A 19358-nucleotide genomic window follows, 5' to 3' on the forward strand; every position below is an offset into this window, starting at 1 on the left:
ATCACACCTGGTTCCAATTCCATCAATTACATGTTGTGTATTTAACCCTCTGTTCCCCCTCATGTCCTTGTTGGTAATTGTTTCTTGTAATGCTTATGCACGGTATGCTGGTGTTTACCGGGTTTTGTATGACCCATTTATTGTATTGTTCTGTTGACGGTGGTTTATGGATATTAACCTCTCTAGGGTAGGGGGCAGTATTTTCACATCCGGAAAAAAAACATACCCGATTTAATCTGGTTATTACTACTGCCCAGAAACTAGAATATGCATATAATTGTTTGATTTGGATAGAGAACACCCTAAAGTTTCTAAAACTGTTTGAATGGTGTCTGTGAGTATAACAGAACTCATATGGCAGGCAAAAACCTGAGAAGATTCTGTACAGGAAGTGCCCTCTCTGACCATTTCTTGGCCTTCTACACTCTCTTTATTGAAAACAAAGGATCTCTGCTGTAACATGACACTTCCTAAGGCTCCCATAGGCTCTCAGAAGGTGCCAGAACGTTGAATGATGACTTTGCAGTCTCTGGCTGAAAAACAGTAGCGCATTTGGTAAGTGGTCAATCTGAGAACAATGAGACGGGGGCGCGCGTGCACATGAAGAGGCCATTTTCAACTTTGAGTCTTTGAACGAAAACAGGGTTTCCCGGTCGGAATATTATCGCTTTTTTACGAGACAAATCACATAAAAATTGATTTTAAACAGCGTTTGACATTCTTCGAAGTACGGTAATGGAATATTTAGAAATTGTTTGTCACGATATGCGTCCGCGCGTCACCGTTCGGATAGTGTCTTGAACGCAAGAACAAAACAGAGGATATTTGAACATAACTATGGATTATTTTGAACCAAAACAACATTTGTGGATGAAGTAGAAGTCCTGGGAGGGCATTCTGACGAAGAACAGCAAAGGTAATCCAATTTTTCTTATAGTAAATCTGAGTTTGGTGAGTGCCAAACTTGGTGGGTGTCAAAATAGCTAGCCCGTGATGGCGGCTACGTACTCAGAATATTGCAAAATGTGCTTTTGCCGAAAAGCTATTTTAAAATCGGACACCGCGATTGCATAAAGGAGTTCTGTATCTATAATTCTTAAAATAATTGTTATGTTTTTTGTGAACGTTTATCTTGAGTAATTTAGTAAATTCACCGGAAGTTTGCGGTGGGTATGCTAGATCTGAACGTCACATGCTAATGTAAAAAGCTGGTTTTTGATATAAATATGAACTTGATTGAACAAAACATGCATGTATTGTTTAACCTCTTGACGGTTGCCTAGGATAGGGGGCGCTACAGCGATTTTTGAAAAAAATTCGTGCCCATTTTAAACGGCCTCCTACTCAAACTCAGAAGCTAGGATATGCATATAATTAATACTTGTGGATAGAAAACACCCTAAAGTTTCTAAAACTGTTTGAATGGTGTCTGTGAGTATAACAGAACTCATATGGCAGTCAAAACCCCGAGACCGATCGTAACAGGATGTGGAATTCTGAATTGCGGACTCAACTTCACCACTTTGCCTGTAATTCACACAGTGAGCAATGGTTCATTGAGCACTTCCTATTGCTTCCACTAGATGTCCCCAGTCTTTACAAAGTGATTTGAGTCTCCTACTGTGAAAACTGAATGAATGAGACGCTGTGGAAATTGGTCACATGAGGAGGGCCATCACCATTATGACCCCGGCGCCACTGGCTACCCTCCCCTTTCGAAACGTTTTGAAAGACAATGCAATCATCCCCCTTGAATCTTATAGGAGCTCTGGTTGAAAAAGGCCCTAAAGATTTATGTTATACAACGTTTGACATGTTTGAACGAACCTAAATGAAAAAAAAATATCTTTTTTTCGAAAGAGGTGTCCCGCGCACGACGGAAGTTTTGGAGCAGCCTTCAGAACGCGCTAACATGAACAAGCTATTGGAACATGAAGGATTAATTTTTTCGAACGAAAATACATTTGTTGTGGACCTGGGATTCCTGGAAGTGCTTTCTGATGAAGACAACCAAAGGTAAGGGATTATTGACAATAGTATACAAGACTAGATTTCATATGCGATTGTTCCAAGATGGCGCTGACCTGTATTACTAGCCTATTTTCTGAGTATCGCATCCCCTTTTATCGCAAAGTGTGATTACCCAGTAAAGTTATTTTTAAATCTTGCATTACAGGTGCTTTCAAGAGATATTCATCTATAAATCTTAGAATGACAATATTACATTTTAAAAATGTTTTCGAATAGTAAATTAGTAAATTGCAGCACTGTTTCACCGGATGCATTTGAGGGAAAATAGTTAGTCAACGTTACGCGCTGATGTAAAATGTTGTTTTTATATATAAATATGAACTTTATCGAACAAAAGAATGCATGTATTGTGTAACATGATGTCCTAGGAGTGTCATCTGATGAAGGTTGTAAAAGGTTAGTGCTGCATTTAGCTGTTTTTTGGTTATTTGTGATGCATGTGGTTGGTCGGAAAATGGCTATGTGGCTACTTTTACGATATACTCCTCTAATATAATCTAATGCTTTGCTTTTGCTGTAAAGCCTTTTTGAAATCGGACAACGTGGTTCGATTCAGGAGAGGTGTATCTATAAAACGATATAACATAGTCCTATATTTGAAAAAATATATATATTAAATTTCGCTATGCTAATGGTGATAGGATTTTTTCACTGGATGTCCGTCCTGCTTACAGGACGAGCCCGTCAAGAGGATAACATAATGTCCTAGGAGTGTCATCTGATGAAGATCATCAAAGGTTAGTGCTGCATTTAGCTGTGGTTTTGGTTTTTGTGACATTATATGCTAGCTTGAAAAATGGGTGTCTGATTATTTCTGGCTTGGTACTCTGCTGACATAATCTAATGTTTTGCTTTCGTTGTAAAGCCTTTTTGAAATCGGACAGTGTGGTTAGATTAACGAGAGTCTTGTCTTTAAATAGCTGTAAAATAGTCATATGTTTGAGAAATTGAAGTAATAGGATTTTTAATGTTTTGAAAATCGCGCCACTGGCTGCAAGTGGCTGTTACGTAGGTGGGACGAATTCGTCCCGCCTAGCCTAGAGAGGTTAAACCGTTAATTATTTTAAGTTCTGAAATGTCAGGCTTACTCAGTTTGGGGTTGCTGCTAGACTCCCTTGATTTTTGGTCATCAGCAGACTCTGGGCAGATGGGCCACTCTGGCTGATCCTGGCCAACTGGCCACTCTGGCATCTCCGGGCAGTCGGGCCACTCTGGCATCTCCGGGCAGTCGGGCCACTCTGGCATCTCCGGGCAGTCGGGCCACTCTGGCATCTCCGGGCAGTCGGGCCACTCTGGCATCTCCGGGCAGTCGGGCCACTCTGGCATCTCCGGGCAGTCGGGCCACTCTGGCATCTCCGGGCATTCGGGCAACTCTGGCGACTCCTGACTGACGGGCAACTCTGGCGACTCCTGACTGACGGGCGGCTCTGGCGACTCCTGACTGACGGGCGGCTCTGACGACTCCTGACTGACGGGCAACTCTGGCGACTCCTGACTGACGGGCGGCTCTGGCGACTCCTGACTGACGGGCGGCTCTGGCGACTCCTGACTGACGGGCGGCTCTGGCGACTCCTGACTGACGGGCAGCTCTGGCGACTCCTGACTGACGGGCAGCTCTGGCGACTCCTGACTGACGGGCAGCTCTGGCGACTCCTGACTGAGCCGACGCACTGGAAGCCTGGTGCGTGGTGCTGGTACTGGGGTTATCAGCCTGGGAACACGCACCTCCAGGCTAGTGCGGGGAGCGGGAACAGGACGAGTCGGACTGGGCTGACGCACTTGAAACCTGGTGCGTGGTGCTGGTACTCGACGTGCCAGACTGGGAACACGCACCTCCAGGCTAGTGCGGGGAGCGGGAACAGGACGAGTTGGACTGGGCTGACGCACTTGAAACCTGGTGCGTGGTGCTGGTACTGGACGTGCCAGACTGGGAACACGCACCTCTAGGCTAGTGCGTGGAGCGGGAACAGGATATATAGGACCTTGGAGGCTTACTGGCGGTCTCGAGCTTAAACCTGGCATCGCCCTTTCTGGCTGAATGCCTACTACCCCCTGGTAAATGCGGGGCGCTGGTATAGCGCGTACTGGCCTAAAAACACTTGGCCTCGCCATAATACTCATTACCCCGAAGCACGAGACCTGTCCATTAACTGGCTTCTGTGAAACAGTCCGGAGATTTGGCCTGGGGCTCCAAACTTGCCCCGCCAAACTACCCATATGCCCCCCCCAGAAAATGTATTGGGGCTGCCTCTCGGGTTTAATCGCCAGTCGTGTTCCTCGGTAGCATTCCCGGTCTTTGCTCCATTTCTTCCATGGGCCCTCTCCGGCCATAACTTGCTCCCATGTCCATTTCTCCCGTTTGTCCAATTCAAATTCCCTCTGCTCCTTCCAGTCCACCTGTTGCTCCCTCCTCTGCTGCTTGGTCCTTTTGTGGTGGGAGATTCTTTCTTGTCTAGCGTGTATGAGCCTGAGAAGACTGTTCAGTGATCGTGAGTTTGTTTTGTTGTTTTGGTGTTCATTTTGAGTTTAATAAATGTTCAAGATGAACAAACACAGTCCTGCTGCATTTTGGTCCTCCTTTACCAACGACAACCGTGACAGTCATGTTTTAATGTTCCTACAAAGTTCTGACTATTGAACAAAGTCATCAGTGGGATGAAGTCTCGCTGAAACCCTTAAAGCAACATTTCCCAAACTTTGACCTGGGGACCCAAAAAGGGTGCACGTTTTGGTTTTTGCCCTAGCACTACACAGCTGATTCAAATAATCAACTAATCATTCAGATTTGATTATTTGAATCAGCTATGTAGTACTAGGGCAAAGAAATGCACGTGCACCACTTGGGGTCCCCAGGACAGTTTGGGAGACGCTGCCTTAAAGGGACCTAATGGGAACGTTGCCTAATGTCCTTAGGACATCCCCTGTTTGCTGGGTTAATACATAAATAAAGTAAATATAATCCAATTAGTTGCTTATCATAAACTCAATACAGATCAATCTCTATGGAGTGGTTACATGTTGACACAGAAACTACAATCCCATGTGAGCTTACACAATGATATATTTAGAGGCTAACAATGCAAGTTATTGGAGTAGTCTCCTCTGTCAAGCAAGAATACATTTCATGGACACAAGTTTTTTCATTTCTTTCACACCTCAGAAGTCTGATAATGTACAGATATTATCGGGATCTTTTTTTTGATAAGAGTTTGAGGGAGGATGTGAATTTGTTTTGTTAAAACTATTGTGTTTAGTCTGAGCCTAAACCGAATCAAATGATTCACACTTGAATTTATTCACATCCATACACACTCAAGCCTTGCAAGGACTAAGAATTTCTGCATTGACCAGAGGAAGAAAATTAACAAAAGCTATGGAGAACTCAACCCAAGTCAAGTTCTTTTATCTCTTTGGCTTACAAGAGACATTTAACAACAAATCGGTCTATTTTATCTTGTCTCTTATCACATACCTTCTCATCATCACTGTGAATCTGACTCTGATCATAACAATCATTCAGGTGAAAGGTCTCCATGAGCCCATGTATATTTTTCTGTGTAGTCTATGTGTCAATGGATTGTATGGAACATCTGGTTTCTACCCCAAGTTGTTACTGGACCTTCAGTCAGATGTTCAGGTGATATCTTATGGTGGATGTTTCACTCAAACCTATGTAATCTACACATCTGTCCTGTGTGAACTTTCTACTCTAACAGTGATGTCTTACGACAGGTATGTGGCAATATGCAGACCACTACTATACCATACCATTGTGACATCTTTAACTGTTAGAAAGTTACTCTTATTTTCTTGGTGTTATCCTTTATTTATAGCACTCATAGCACTTAGTTTAACCGTCAGAATTCCTTTGTGTGGGTCTCGCATTGATAAAATCTTCTGTGACATTCCGTCTATAGTGAAACATGCATGTTTAGCCATTACAATCAATCAGAATTTTAACAAATTTGTAATAGTGGTTCATGTTTTGCAGATACTTTTCATTCTATTTTCTTACTGTCAGATTGTAAGAAATTGTGTAAAGTCAGCTAAGGGAAGGATTAAGTTCACACAGACTTGTGTGCCACATTTAATAACAATGGTTATTTACATCACAGTGACTCTGTTTGACAATCTGCAAGGATGGAATGGTATTATAAATATTACGCTAAATATGCGTAACGCAATGGCTGTACAATTCCTTATTATACCACCTGTTTTAAACCCTGTCATATATGGACTTAACCTCCAGCAGATTCGAAGGGCAGTTTTTAGAAAGTGTAATGCACATAAAATCATTGATGTGAGACATTAATTACATAATCTTACACAACAGGGAGACTTCCTGATATCAGAAGTCAACAAATATAAAAGGTAAAAATCCGACCAAAACTGTTGCAAGGTTAAATGGCGCCTCATTTCTTGATACCTGTCACCAAGGGCGCAACTTTTGTTTTAGAAGTGGAGAGGAAGGGGGGGACAACACCTGGCAGGGGGTCTGGGGGTCCTCCATAAATTTCACTCTACCCGACCCAAACAAATGTTAGTCAACCAACAGTAGTCTTTTCTTTCAATCTAATGGATTTGTCTAAATTTTAAAACAATTCTTTTCCCATATATACACCCAACCTATGTGGCAATTTATTTTACAATTTCTACCAGTCTGCTTACCAGTAATAATTTTCATATGCACATTATTGTGGAACATTTTCTTTTAATATATAATAGTCTTTCTATCTCAAAATCATTGTCTGTGGTTTATCTACAATCTTAATCTAAATGAAAATGATACAAATCTAAAAGTAACTTTTATTGCAATTCCCAACTATTTAAAAATATCCTACATAAAGCCAACACATAAAAACAATATCCTGTTAAAAAATGTATTTCCTATAAATCACATTGGCAACGCATGACCTGTCTGCAACTAACTCTAAACATTGTATCAACTATCAACTGTGTCAAGTATTTTATGATGTTTCCACTGGATCAGACCATTACATTTTTACCTTTCTAGCTGAGTTGTTATCGAAAGGTAGAGATATGGAAATATTGTTCAAATACTTTGAGGAACTATTGTTATTCTCAATTGTTTCTTGAAACAGACTTTGTTTCCTTGCTGTTTGAGGTGAAGAAAAATTACTTTGAGAAGCTCCACAGTTCATTAGTGGTGGTGAGTTAAGGCAATCAGAAATACTATCAGACATCCCCAAATGGGCACATTTATAGGCCTAAATTTGCACAAAGGACAGGTAGACTAATCCTACTTCTATATGGGTTATCAGGTGCCTTACTCAACAGTGAGAGCAGAGTAAATTATTTTTATTTTTTGACAAAACTCGTAAATGGAATGAAATAAACAAATACGAGTTTCTCACGAGTGTAGCATAGGTTGTGAGTTCTGCAAAAGACATGTACACTCCAACATTGAGAACGGTAAATGACTGTAATAATAATAATATTCAATGAATTATCAGAAATTACCTAACCAAATAAACATTGCAGATTAGAAATGATGGGAATGAACAGCAAATGTAGGCTATTACTGGTGATATTTGAAATGGGGTATTGATAGACATAGCAAAAATGCACACAATGAAGTTATGAAACAATGAATGCCCATGAAATGGTGGGAGAGAGCTCATTCTGGAGAGAGACATGCCTTGTGCGTCTGAGCCACAAACCCCATATTCTTGGACCGTGGCATCCATGCGGCCTCCTCAATGGATTAGTCCACTAAAACAGGTGCACATCAGATAGGTGTCTCGTGTGCCATAAAATATATATATATGCTTGACAAAAAAAATCGAATGTTTTCATTACAGACCCATTTTGTCATACAGTATTCCATAAAGCACCCATGCCTTATCAACGTTGCACAATATACACTTAATCTAGTAATAAATCAAATCTAGTGATACATTATTTGACATTTCGGGCATTCATTATGACATTGTGGGAGGACAACCAACCTTCCAATATTTCAGCACTGCATTTCTTAACTGCTATAAATGCTATGGTTACACAGTTTCTTCTTATAACAGCCTCCAGTATCAACATTTCCAAGGAAACATAAAGAGAATGTAGCCAGCATTCACAAGATCATAACATATGCAAAGATGTCCCCTTTTGTGTTTTACACCTCCAGCAGAGGAATTCCATTTCTGAGTGCATGATATTCAGTTTCACTGGAATATAGTACGTTCTATGGATGGTCGTAAACTGCACTAATTTATGTCTGAGATTATATGAACATGACTGGGCATTCAAACATAGCTGTATCCATTCATCATCAGAAGTGTCTCCCAGGTCTTCCTCACATTTTTGTGTCATCAGAAAAAGCCTGTATCAACCCTTGATACAATTTGGAAGTCAACTTCAGCGGTTTGTCAGACTGCCTTAAAATAGTTTCAATCTTTGAAGGTTTTGGCTTGTCCAGTGTTTGCTGCACCGAGAGAATAAAGTGTTGCATCTGATAAAGTTAATCTCAGTGGTCACAGACTGGTCTTCCCTGACTGCTTGACCCTGCTGAGACCCCTGTCACCATCTGATCCTGCTCAGATGAGGCATGACAAAGAATTGCCTTGAAGTACGTTGATACATTATAGAATCAATGGTTCAATAATAATTCCTAGATCTCAGACTGTATCCTACCCATCAACTCAAGATGGAACTTTGTATCCATTCACTGATTGTTATAATAAACTGCAAATTTCAACTGAGCTCTGTAGACTGGTCTTCACTGGCTGACTGACCCTGCTGGGACACCTGTCACCATCTGATCCTTCTAAGACATGATGAGCATAGTGTTGTGTTTTGACTGTGCACCATGACAGTGAAGCCTGTAGAGCTGTTTATACCGTGTTAGTGTGAAAAGTAGGGAATTATATAGGGAAACTGACAGATCAATAATGTTACATTGCTATACTGACTCTAATACAGTGGGGCAAAAAAGTATTTAGTCAGCCACCAATTGTGCAAGTTCTCCCACTTAAAAAGATGAGAGGCCTGTAATTTTCATCATAGGTACACGTCAACTATGACAGACAAAATGAGAAAAAAAAATACAGAAAATCACATTGTAGGATTTTTAATGAATTTATTTGCAAATTATGGTGGGAAATAAGTATTTTGTCAATAACAAAAGGTTATCTCAATACTTTGTTATATACCCTTTGTTGGCAATGACACAGGTCAAACGTTTTCTGTAAGTCTTCACAAGGTTTTCACACACTGTTGCTGGTATTTTGGCCCATTCCTCCATGCAGATCTCCTCTAGAGCAGTGATGTTTTGGGGCTGTCGCTGGGCAACACGGACTTTCAACTCCCTCCAAAGATTTTCTATGGGGTTGAGATCTGGAGACTGGCAAACTCACATTGCACTGTCAAAAAACGTCAGAATATTCATCTTCAATCGTTTGGCCGCTGGTTCCATTTCATACAATAAACATAAGATCTTTAATCCCAACCCTCAGCCACTCTCAGCCCATCCCACCTATCACCATAGACCACCCATGTTTGGTTTCCATGTGCCATATATCTTTCAATTGTGCTGTGATGTTTTACAAAATGTTTAACCCTTTCTACTTGTATTTTATCCACAGATTGTGAGCTAAAGATGAAAACCTTTCCTATGAGTATTATATTATTTATTGACATTTTAGTCATTTAGCAGACGCTCTTATCCAGAGCGACTTACAGTAGTGAATGCATACATTTCATAAAAAAATGTCCTACTGGCCCCCCGTGAGAATTGAACCCACAACACTGGTGTTGCAAACACCATGCTCTACCAACTGAGCCACAGGGAAGGCTGACCGACTATGGCTTTCCAAACCGCCCAACACTGTAAGGTTCATTTTAATTGCATGTTGTGATTTTTAACCATTCCTGAACCTGTGACCAGAAACAAGTTACATAGGGGCAATACCAGAATAAATGATCTATTGATTCTGTCTCTTTGCAGCAAAATCTACAGAGCTGAGATTGTTGTATGACCCATATATATAGCAATCTATTGGTGGCAAGAATTGTATATAATAATTTAAATTGTAAAACTCTAAGTGTTGAATCAAGTGTAGTTTGAATCAGTCATAACACTCACACTACTTCATCACAGAGGGAAGGGCCAGCAAATTAAAATATTTATTGGACAAACCTTGCATCTTGAGTTGGATTGACATATTGACTAACCAACCATTGATTGTAGCTTTGCTGGATCTTCCCTCTGTAAGTAGGGGCACTGTGTTAAGATTTTTAAGAGGATGAAAAATAGCTTCTATACATAACTACATTTTGCAGTATTGCAGTCAATGGAAGTGCCATGTTCGATGGTTGGGGGCAGTATTTTCACATCCGGATGGAAAGCGTGCCCAGAGTAAACTGCTTGCTATTGAGGCGCAGAAGCTAGAATATGCATATTATTAGTAGATTTGGATAGAAAACACTCTGAAGTTTCTAAAACTGTTTGAATGATGTCTGTGACTATAACAGAACTCATATGGCAGGTGAAAACCTGAGATAAATCCAACCAGGAAGTGGAAATCTGAGACTTGTAGTTTTTCAAGTGATTCCCTATCCAATATACAGTGTCTGTGGGGTCATATTGCACTTCCTAAGGCTTCCACTAGATGTCAACAGACTTTAGAACGTTGTTTCAGGCTTCTACTGTGAATGGGGAGAGAATAAGAGCTGATGGAACTAAGTATCTGAAAAAAAGGCCCGAGCTCAGTAACGCGCGCTACCTTGGGAGCGAGCTGAGTTCATCTTCATTCCTAAAGAGAAAGGAATTGTCCGGTTGGAATTTGATTGAAGATTTATGATAAAAACAGCCTAAAGATTGATTCTATACATCGTTTGGCATGTTTCTACAAACTGTAGTATAACTTTTTTGACTTTTCGTCTTGACTTAGTAAGCGCGCGCCTTGCATTTGGAATAGTGAACCTAATGCGCGAACAAAATTGAGGTATTTGGACATAAAGATGAACTTTATCGAACAAAACGAACATTTACTGTGGAACTGGGATTCCTGGGAGTGCATTCCGATAAAGATCATCAAAGGTAAGTGTATATTTATAATGCTATTTCTGACTTCTGTTGACTCCACAATATGGCGGGTATCTGTATAGCTTATTTTGGTTTCTGAGTGCTGTACTCAGATTATTGCAAAGTGTGCTTTTGCCGTGAAGCTTTTTTGTAATCTGACACAGCTGTTGCATTAAGGAGAAGTTTATCTTTAATTCTGTGCATAACACTTGTATGTTTTATCAAAGTTTATGATTAGTATTTCTGTAAATTGATGTGGCTCTCTGCAAAATCACCGGAGGGTTTGGAGGCAAAACATTACTGAACATAACGCGCCAATGTAAACTGAGATTTTTGGATATAAATATGAACTTCATCGAACAAAACATACATGTATTGTGTAACATGAAGTCCTATGAGTGCCATCTGATGAAGATCATCAAAGGTTAGTGATTCATTTTAGCTGTATTTCTGGTTTTTGTGACGCCTCTCCTTGCTTGGAAAATGGCTGTGTGGTTTTTCTTGTCTAGGTGCTGTCCTAACATAATCTAATGCTATGCTATCGTCGTAATGCCTTTTTGAAATCGGACACTGTGGTTGGATTAATGAGAATCTTATCTTTAACAGACACCTCAAACCAGTTTTAACAATTTTATTTCAGTGCCAGCTGGCAAGTGTCTTCACTGACATTTCCAACCTCTCCTTGACCGAGTCTATAATACCTACATGTTTCAAGCAGACCACCATAGTGCCTGTGGCCAATAAAGCAAAGGTTACCTGCCTAAATGACTACCGCTCCGTAGCCATGAAGTGCTTTGAAAGGCTGGACATGGGTTACATCAACACCATCATCCCGGGAACACTAGATCCATTCCAATTCGATTACCGCCACAACAGATCCACAGATGACACAATCTCAATCGCATTCCATACTGCCCTTTCCCACCTGGACAAGATAACACCTATGTGAGAATGCTGTTCACTGACTACAGCTCAGTGTTCATCCCCATAGTGCCCACAAATCTCATCACAAGCTAAGGACCCTCGGACTAAACACCTCCCTCTGCAACTGGATCCTGGACTTCCTGACGGGCCGACCCAGGTGGTAAGGGTAGGCAACACGCTGATCCTCAACACGGGGTCCCCTCAGGGGTGCGTACTTAGTCCCCTCCTGTACTCCCTGTTCACACCATTATTAAGGAGATGTTTATCTTTCAAAGGGTGTAAAATAGTTGTATGTTTGAAAAATTTGAATTTTGACATTTATTTGGATTCAAATTTGCCGCTCTTGAAATGCACCTGCTGTTGATGGAGTGCACCACGGGTGGCACGCTAGCGTCCCACCTAGCCCATAGAGGTTAAGAGGATGAAAAATAGCTTCTATACATAACTACATTTTGCAGTATTGCAGTCAACGGAAGTGCCATGTTCGTGAAAAGATTTAACACATTTATTTCAGTGCCAGCTGGCAAGTGTCTTCACTGACATTTTCAACCTCTCCCTGACCGAGTCTATAATACCTACATGTTTCAAGCAGACTACCATAATGCCAATAAAGCGAAGGTAACCTGCCTAAATGACTACCACTACGTAGCACTCACGTCGGTAGCCATGAAGTGCTTTGAAAGGCTGGACATGGGTTACATCAACACCATCATCCCAGAAACCCTAGATCCATTCCAATTCGCATACCGCCCCAACAGATTCACAGATGACGCAATCTCAATCGCACTCCACACTGCCCTTTCCCACCTGGACAAAAATAACACCAATTGGAGAATGCTGTTCATTGACTACAGCTCAGCGTTCATCGTTTTAGAAACTTTAGAGTGTTTTCTATCCATATATAATAAGTATATGCATATTCTAGTTACTGGGTAGGATTAGTAACCAGATTAAATCGGGTACATTTTTTTTATCCAGACGTGCAAATGCTGCCCCCTAGCCCTAACAGGTTAACCTGTTAGGGCTAGGGGGCAGCATTTGCACGTCTGGATAAAAAAAATGTACCCGATTTAATCTGGTTACTAATCCTACCCAGTAACTAGAATATGCATATACTTATTATATATGGATAGAAAACACTCTAAAGTTTCTAAAACTGTTTGAATGGTGTCTGTGAGTATAACAGAACTCATTTGGCAGGCAAAACCCTGAGACATTTTCTGACAGGAAGTGGATACCTGATGTGTTGTATTGACTTTAAACCTATCCCATTGAAAAACACAGGGGTTTAGGAATATTTTGGCACTTCCTATTGCTTCCACTAGATGTCACCAGCCTTTACAAAGTGTTTTGAGTCTTCTGGAGGGAGATCTGACCGAACAAGAGCCATGGAACGATGATGTCCCATTAGACACCTGGCGCGCGAGTTCATGTTGGGTACCCTCGTTCCAATACGTTATAAAAGAGTATGCATTCGTCCACCTTGAATATTATTCATGTTCTGGTTAAAAAAGGCCCTAATGATTTATGCTATACAACGTTTGACATGTTTGAACGAACGTAAATATATTTTTTCCCCTCGTTCATGACGAGAAGTCCGGCTGGCTTAGATCATGTGCTAACAAGACGGAGATTTTTGGACATAAATGATGAGCTTTTTTGAACAAAACTACATTCGTTATGGACCTGTGATACCTGGAAGTGACATCTGATGAAGAGAATCAAAGGTAATGGATTATTTACATAGCATTTTCGATTTTAGATCTCCCCAACATGACGTCTAGTCTGTATCGCAACGCGTATTTTTCTGGGCGCAGTGCTCAGATTATTGCAAAGTGTGATTTCCCAGTAAGGTTATTTTTAAATCTGGCAAGTTGATTGCGTTCAAGAGATGTAAATCTATAATTCTTTAAATGACAATATAATATTTTACCAATGTTTTCTAATTTTAATTATTTAATTTGTGACGCTGACTTGACTGCCGGTTATTGGAGGGAAACGATTTCCTCAACATCAATGCCATAGTAAAACGCTGTTTTTGGATATAAATATGAACTTGATAGAACTAAAAATGCATGCATTGTCTAACATAATGTCCTAGGAGTGTCATCTGATGGAGATTGTAAAAGGTTAGTGCATCATTTTAGCTGGTTTTATGGTTTTGGTGACCCTGTCTTTGACTTGACAAAACATTACACACAACTCTTGTAAATGTACTGTCCTAACATACTCTAAATTTATGCTTTCGCCGTAAAACCTTTTTGAAATCGTAAAACGTGGTTAGATTAAGGAGATGTTTATCTTTCAAATGGTGTAAAATAGTTGTATTTTTGAAAAATTTGAATTTTGACATTTATTTGGATTCAAATTTGCCGCTCTTGAAATGCACCTGCTGTTGATGGAGTGCACCACGGGTGGCACGCTAGCGTCCCACCTAGCCCATAGAGGTTAACCTGTTATGGCTAGGGGGCAGTATTTTCACGGCCGGATAAAAAATGTACCCGATTTAATCTGATTATTACTCCTGCCCAGAAACTAGAATATGCATATAATTACTAGCTTTGGATAGAAAACACTCCAAAGTTTCTAAAACTGTTTGAATGGTGTCTGTGAGTATAACAGAACTCATTTGGCAGGCCAAAACCTGAGAAGATTCTGTACAGGAAGTACCCTGTCTGACCATTTCTTGGCCTTCTTGATTATCTCTATCCATTACAGGGGATCTCTGCTGTTACGTGACACTTCCTACAGCTCCCACGGGCTCTCAGAAGGCGGCAAAAAGCTGAATCGTGGCTTTGCAGGCTCTGGCTGAAAAAAAGTAGCGCGTTTGGATAGTGGCCGGTCACAGTACTATGAAACTCAGGCTCGTGCACGAGGGGATCCCATGCTTTTATTTTCTCTCTCTTTGTACGTATACACGCTTTCCCGGTCGGAATATTATCGCTTTTTAACGAGAAAAATTGCATAAAAATTGATTTTAAACAGCGGTTGACATGCTTCGAAGTACGGTAATGGAATATTTAGAAAATTTTTGTCACGAAATGCGTCGTGCGCGTGACCCTTATTTACACTTCGGATAGTGTCTTGAACGCACGAACAAAACGCCATTATTTGGATATAACTATGGATTATTTTGAACCAAACCAACATTTGTTATTGAAGTAGCAGTCCTGGGAGTGCATTCTGACGAAGAACACCAAAGGTAATCAAACTTTTCTAATAGTAAATCGAAGTTTGGTCAGGGCTAAACTTGGTGGGTGTCAAAATAGCTAGCCGTGATGGCTGGGCTATCTACTCAGAATATTGCAAAATGTGCTTTCACCGAAAAGCTATTTTAAAATCGGACACCTCGATTGCACAAAGGAGTTCTGTATCTATAATTCTTAAAATAATTATGTTTTTTGTGAACGTTTATCGTGAGTAATTTAGTAAATTCACCGGAAGTGTTCGGTGGGAATGCTAGTTCTGAACGTCACATGCTAATGTAAAAAGCTGGTTTCTGATATAAATATGAACTTGATTGAACAAAACATGCATGTATTGTATAACATAATGTCCTAGGCGTGTCATCTGATGAAGATCATCAAAGGTTAGTGCTGCATTTAGCTGTGGTTTTGTTTTTTGTGACATTATATGGGTGTCTGATTATTTCTGGCTTGGTACTCTGCTGACATAATCTAATGTTTTGCTTTCGCTGTAAAGCCTTTTTGAAATCGGACAGTGTGGTTAGATAAAGGAGAGTCTTGTCTTTAAAATGCTGTAAAATAGTAATATGTTTGAAAAATTGAAGTTTTTGTATTTTTGAGGAATTTGTAATTCGCGCCACGCGGGGGGCCAGCACAGGAAAAAAAAAAAAGAAATGTATGCATTCATTGGATATTGGAGCAGGTGTTCCGCTAGCGGAACGTCTAGATGTAAGAGGTTAATTAAAAAAAAAAAAGAAATGTATGCATTCATTGGATATTGGAGCAGGTGTTCCGCTAGCGGAACGTCTAGATATAAGAGGTTAATTAAGTTTGCTGACATCACAACTGTGGTAGGCCTGATCACTGACGACAATAAGACAGCCTACAGGGAGAAGGTCAGAGACCTGGCCGTGTGGTATCAGGACAACAACCTCTCCCTCAATTTGAGCAAGACAAAGGAGATGATCATGGACTACAGGAAAAGGAGTGCTTAACATGCCCCCATTCACATCGACAGGGCTGTAGTGGAGCAGGTCGAGAGTTTCAAGTTCCTTGCTGTCCCCATCACCAACAGACTCTTGTGGTCCAAACTCACCAAGAAAGTCATGAAGAGGGCACGACAATGCCTTTTCCCCTTCAGGAGACTGAAAAGATTTGACACGTGTCCCCAGATCCTCAAAAGGTTCTACAGCTGCACCATCGAGAGCATCCTGACCGGTTGCATCACTGCCTGGTATGGCAACTGCTTGGCATCCGACCATAAGGTGTTACAGAGGGTAGTGCGTACAGCCCCAATACATAACTGGGGCCAAGCGTCCTGCCATCCAGGACCTATGTACTAGGCAGTGTCAGAGGAAGGCCCCCAAAAATTGTCAAAGACTCCAGTCACCCAAGTCATAGGCTGTTCTCTCCACTACCGTGCGGCAAGCAGTACCGGAGCGCCAAGTCTAGGTCCAAAAGGCTCCATAACAGCTTCTACCCCCAAGTCATAAGACTGCTGAACAATTAATCAAATGGCCACCCGGACAAATTACATTGACCCCCTTTGTTTTTACACTGCTGCTACTCGCTGTTTATTACCTATGCATAGTCACTGTACCCCTACCTACATGTACAAATTACCTTGACTAATCTGCACCCCCCCCCCCCCCCCCACATTGATTCCGGTACCCCCTGTATATAGACTAATTATTTTCTTAAAATTACATTGTTGGTTAAGGGCTTGTAAGTAAGCATTTCACAGTAACCTGTTGTATTTGGCACATGTGCTTAATATAATTATATTTGATTTGATTTGTAGTGCCACAAAGAGGGACATAGGCAAATTACAGTTGGCCCAGAACAGAGCGGCACGGCTGCCCCTTAAATGTACACGTAGCGCTAACGTCAATCTCTCCTGGCTCAAAGTAGAAGAGAGATTAACTGCATCACTACTTGTCTTTGTGAGAGATATTGACATGCCTTCCCTGTAGCTCAGTTGGTAGAGCATGGTGTTTGCACTGCCAGGGTTGTGGGTTCGATTCCCACGGGGCCCCAGCACAGGAAAAAAAGAAAAGAAATGTATGCATTCACTACTATAAGTCGCTCTGGATAAGAGCGTCTGCTAAATGTTGAAAGCACTATGCTGTCTGTTCAAATGACTAGCACAGAGCTCATACCCCACAAGACGTGTCACCAGGGGTCCTTTCACAGTCCCCAAGTCCAGAACAGAATTTGGGAATCGCACAGTACTACATAGAACTACATTTTTGTACTATTTCAAAATGTTTCTGCTTATTATTTCCAACATTTTGGTAGGCTACTTGTTAGTCAACTTGTCTATAATTAGATACTTCTCTTCTGTCATATGTTGCCCTAGAATACTAAATAAACCCTTGCTCACCGGAATATCATAAATCGATAGAATGAATTCTTCAATTTAGTTGACATCTGTAAAGCTTTCTCTGTCACCTCTGGTTCTTTCATGGCGCCAAGATGTTTAGGGCCCGGGGAGAAAATGCAATAACAAAAAAAAACTGGAAAGACTCTCTGTGCTAAATTTTCAATTTTTTCAAACGTCATCACTTTGATCAATTATAAGGAAATAGAAAGCATGTTTCTGATAAGATTTCCCAACATGTTTCTGATAACATTTCAGTTCGACTTGGATACATATTTTATGTGGTTGAAATACTATCAGTTTTTATGATGCTGATAAATATAGCACCTCTATACAGACGGTATCCAACTGTGCATTCGCATTCTCTGAAGATGGAAGAACTCCTCCACTCCTGTTCTCAAGTCCAATTTTGACCTACATTTAGTGTATAATTTTACTGCAAGAAATGCTTAATTTTGCAGCAGTTCATTTTGAGGCTATGTGAGAGGTAATAGATCTACAGTCTGTGTCCAGATTTCAGTTTCCATTTAACCCATCTGAACAGTAGGCCACAGTTCCCTTGACGTGCCATAGGCCTATTTGAAGTCCCGATCTTGTGACTGTCTAATTTGTATAGTACCTCAATCATCACAAACAAACATTCATTTTCTGGTCCTGCCCTCTCTATATTTTCAACTCTCCAAATTGCAGCTTTTGTATTATTGAATTAAACTCAGCACTTTGTCCTTTTTGCCTCCATGGATCGACATTAACTTTCTCTGTCCTTTTTAAGGGGTGGATCAGCTTAATATTGTGGAAAGATTGTTGCTTCCATCAATGTAATTGTCTGCATCATTTCCAATCCCCCATATATTTTGGGGGTAAATATATATTTATTTTATTTATTTCACCTTTATTTAACCAGGTATGCAAGTTGAGAACAAGTTCTCATTTACAATTGCGACCTGGCCAAGATAAAGCAAGCAGTTTGACACATACAACAACACAGAGTTACACATGGAGTAAAACAAACATACAGTCAATAATATAGTAGAAAAAGAAGTCTATATACAAAGTGAGCAAATGAGGTGAGATAAGGGAGGTAAAGGCAAAAAAGGCCATGGTGGCAAAGTAAATACAATATAGCAAGTAAAACACTGGAATGGTAGATTTACAGTGGAAGAAAGTGCAAAGTAAAAATAGAAATAATGGGGTGCAAAGGAGCAAAATAAATAAATAAAATAAATACAGTAGGGGAAGAGGTAGTTGTTTGGGCTAATTATAGATGGGCTATGTACAGGTGCAGTGATCTGTGAGCTGCTCTGACAGCTGGTGCTTAAAGCTAGTGAGGGAGATAAGTGTTTCCAGTTTCAGAGATTTTTGTAGTTCGTTCCAGTCATTGGCAGCAGAGAACTGGAAGGAGAAGCGGCCGAAGGAGGAATTGGCTTTGGGGGTGACCAGAGAGATATACCTGCTGGAGCGCGTGCTACAGGTGGGGTGCTGCTATGGTGACCAGTGAGCGGAGATAAGGGGGGACTTTACCTAGCAGGGTCTTGTAGATGACCTGGAGCCAGTGGGTTTGGCTACGAGTATGAAGCGAGGGCCAGCCAACGAGAGCGTACAGGTCGCAGTGGTGGGTAGTATATGGGGCTTTGGTGACAAAACGGATGGCACTGTGATAGACTGCATCCAATTTATTGAGTAGGGTATTGGAGGCTATTTTGTAAATGACATCGTCGAAGTCGAGGATCGGTAGGATGGTCAGTTTTACGAGGGTATGTTTGGCAGCATGAGTGAAAGATGCTTTGTTGCGAAA

At 40.9% G+C, this 19358-nt stretch overlaps 1 protein-coding gene across 1 annotated transcript; it reads left to right on the plus strand.

Moving 5' to 3' along the window:
- Positions 1-5404: 5404 nt before the first annotated feature.
- Positions 5405-6343, plus strand: LOC106580905 (olfactory receptor 2G6-like). Its single transcript, XM_014162440.3, has one exon. It carries the CDS (start codon positions 5405-5407, stop codon positions 6341-6343), a length of 939 nt encoding a protein of 312 aa, XP_014017915.2.
- The last annotated feature ends 13015 nt before the right edge of the window (positions 6344-19358 follow it).

Source organism: Salmo salar, chromosome 20, assembly GCF_965601325.2.
Source record: "Salmo salar chromosome 20, fSalSal1, whole genome shotgun sequence".
Classification (NCBI taxonomy): domain Eukaryota; kingdom Metazoa; phylum Chordata; class Actinopteri; order Salmoniformes; family Salmonidae; genus Salmo; species Salmo salar.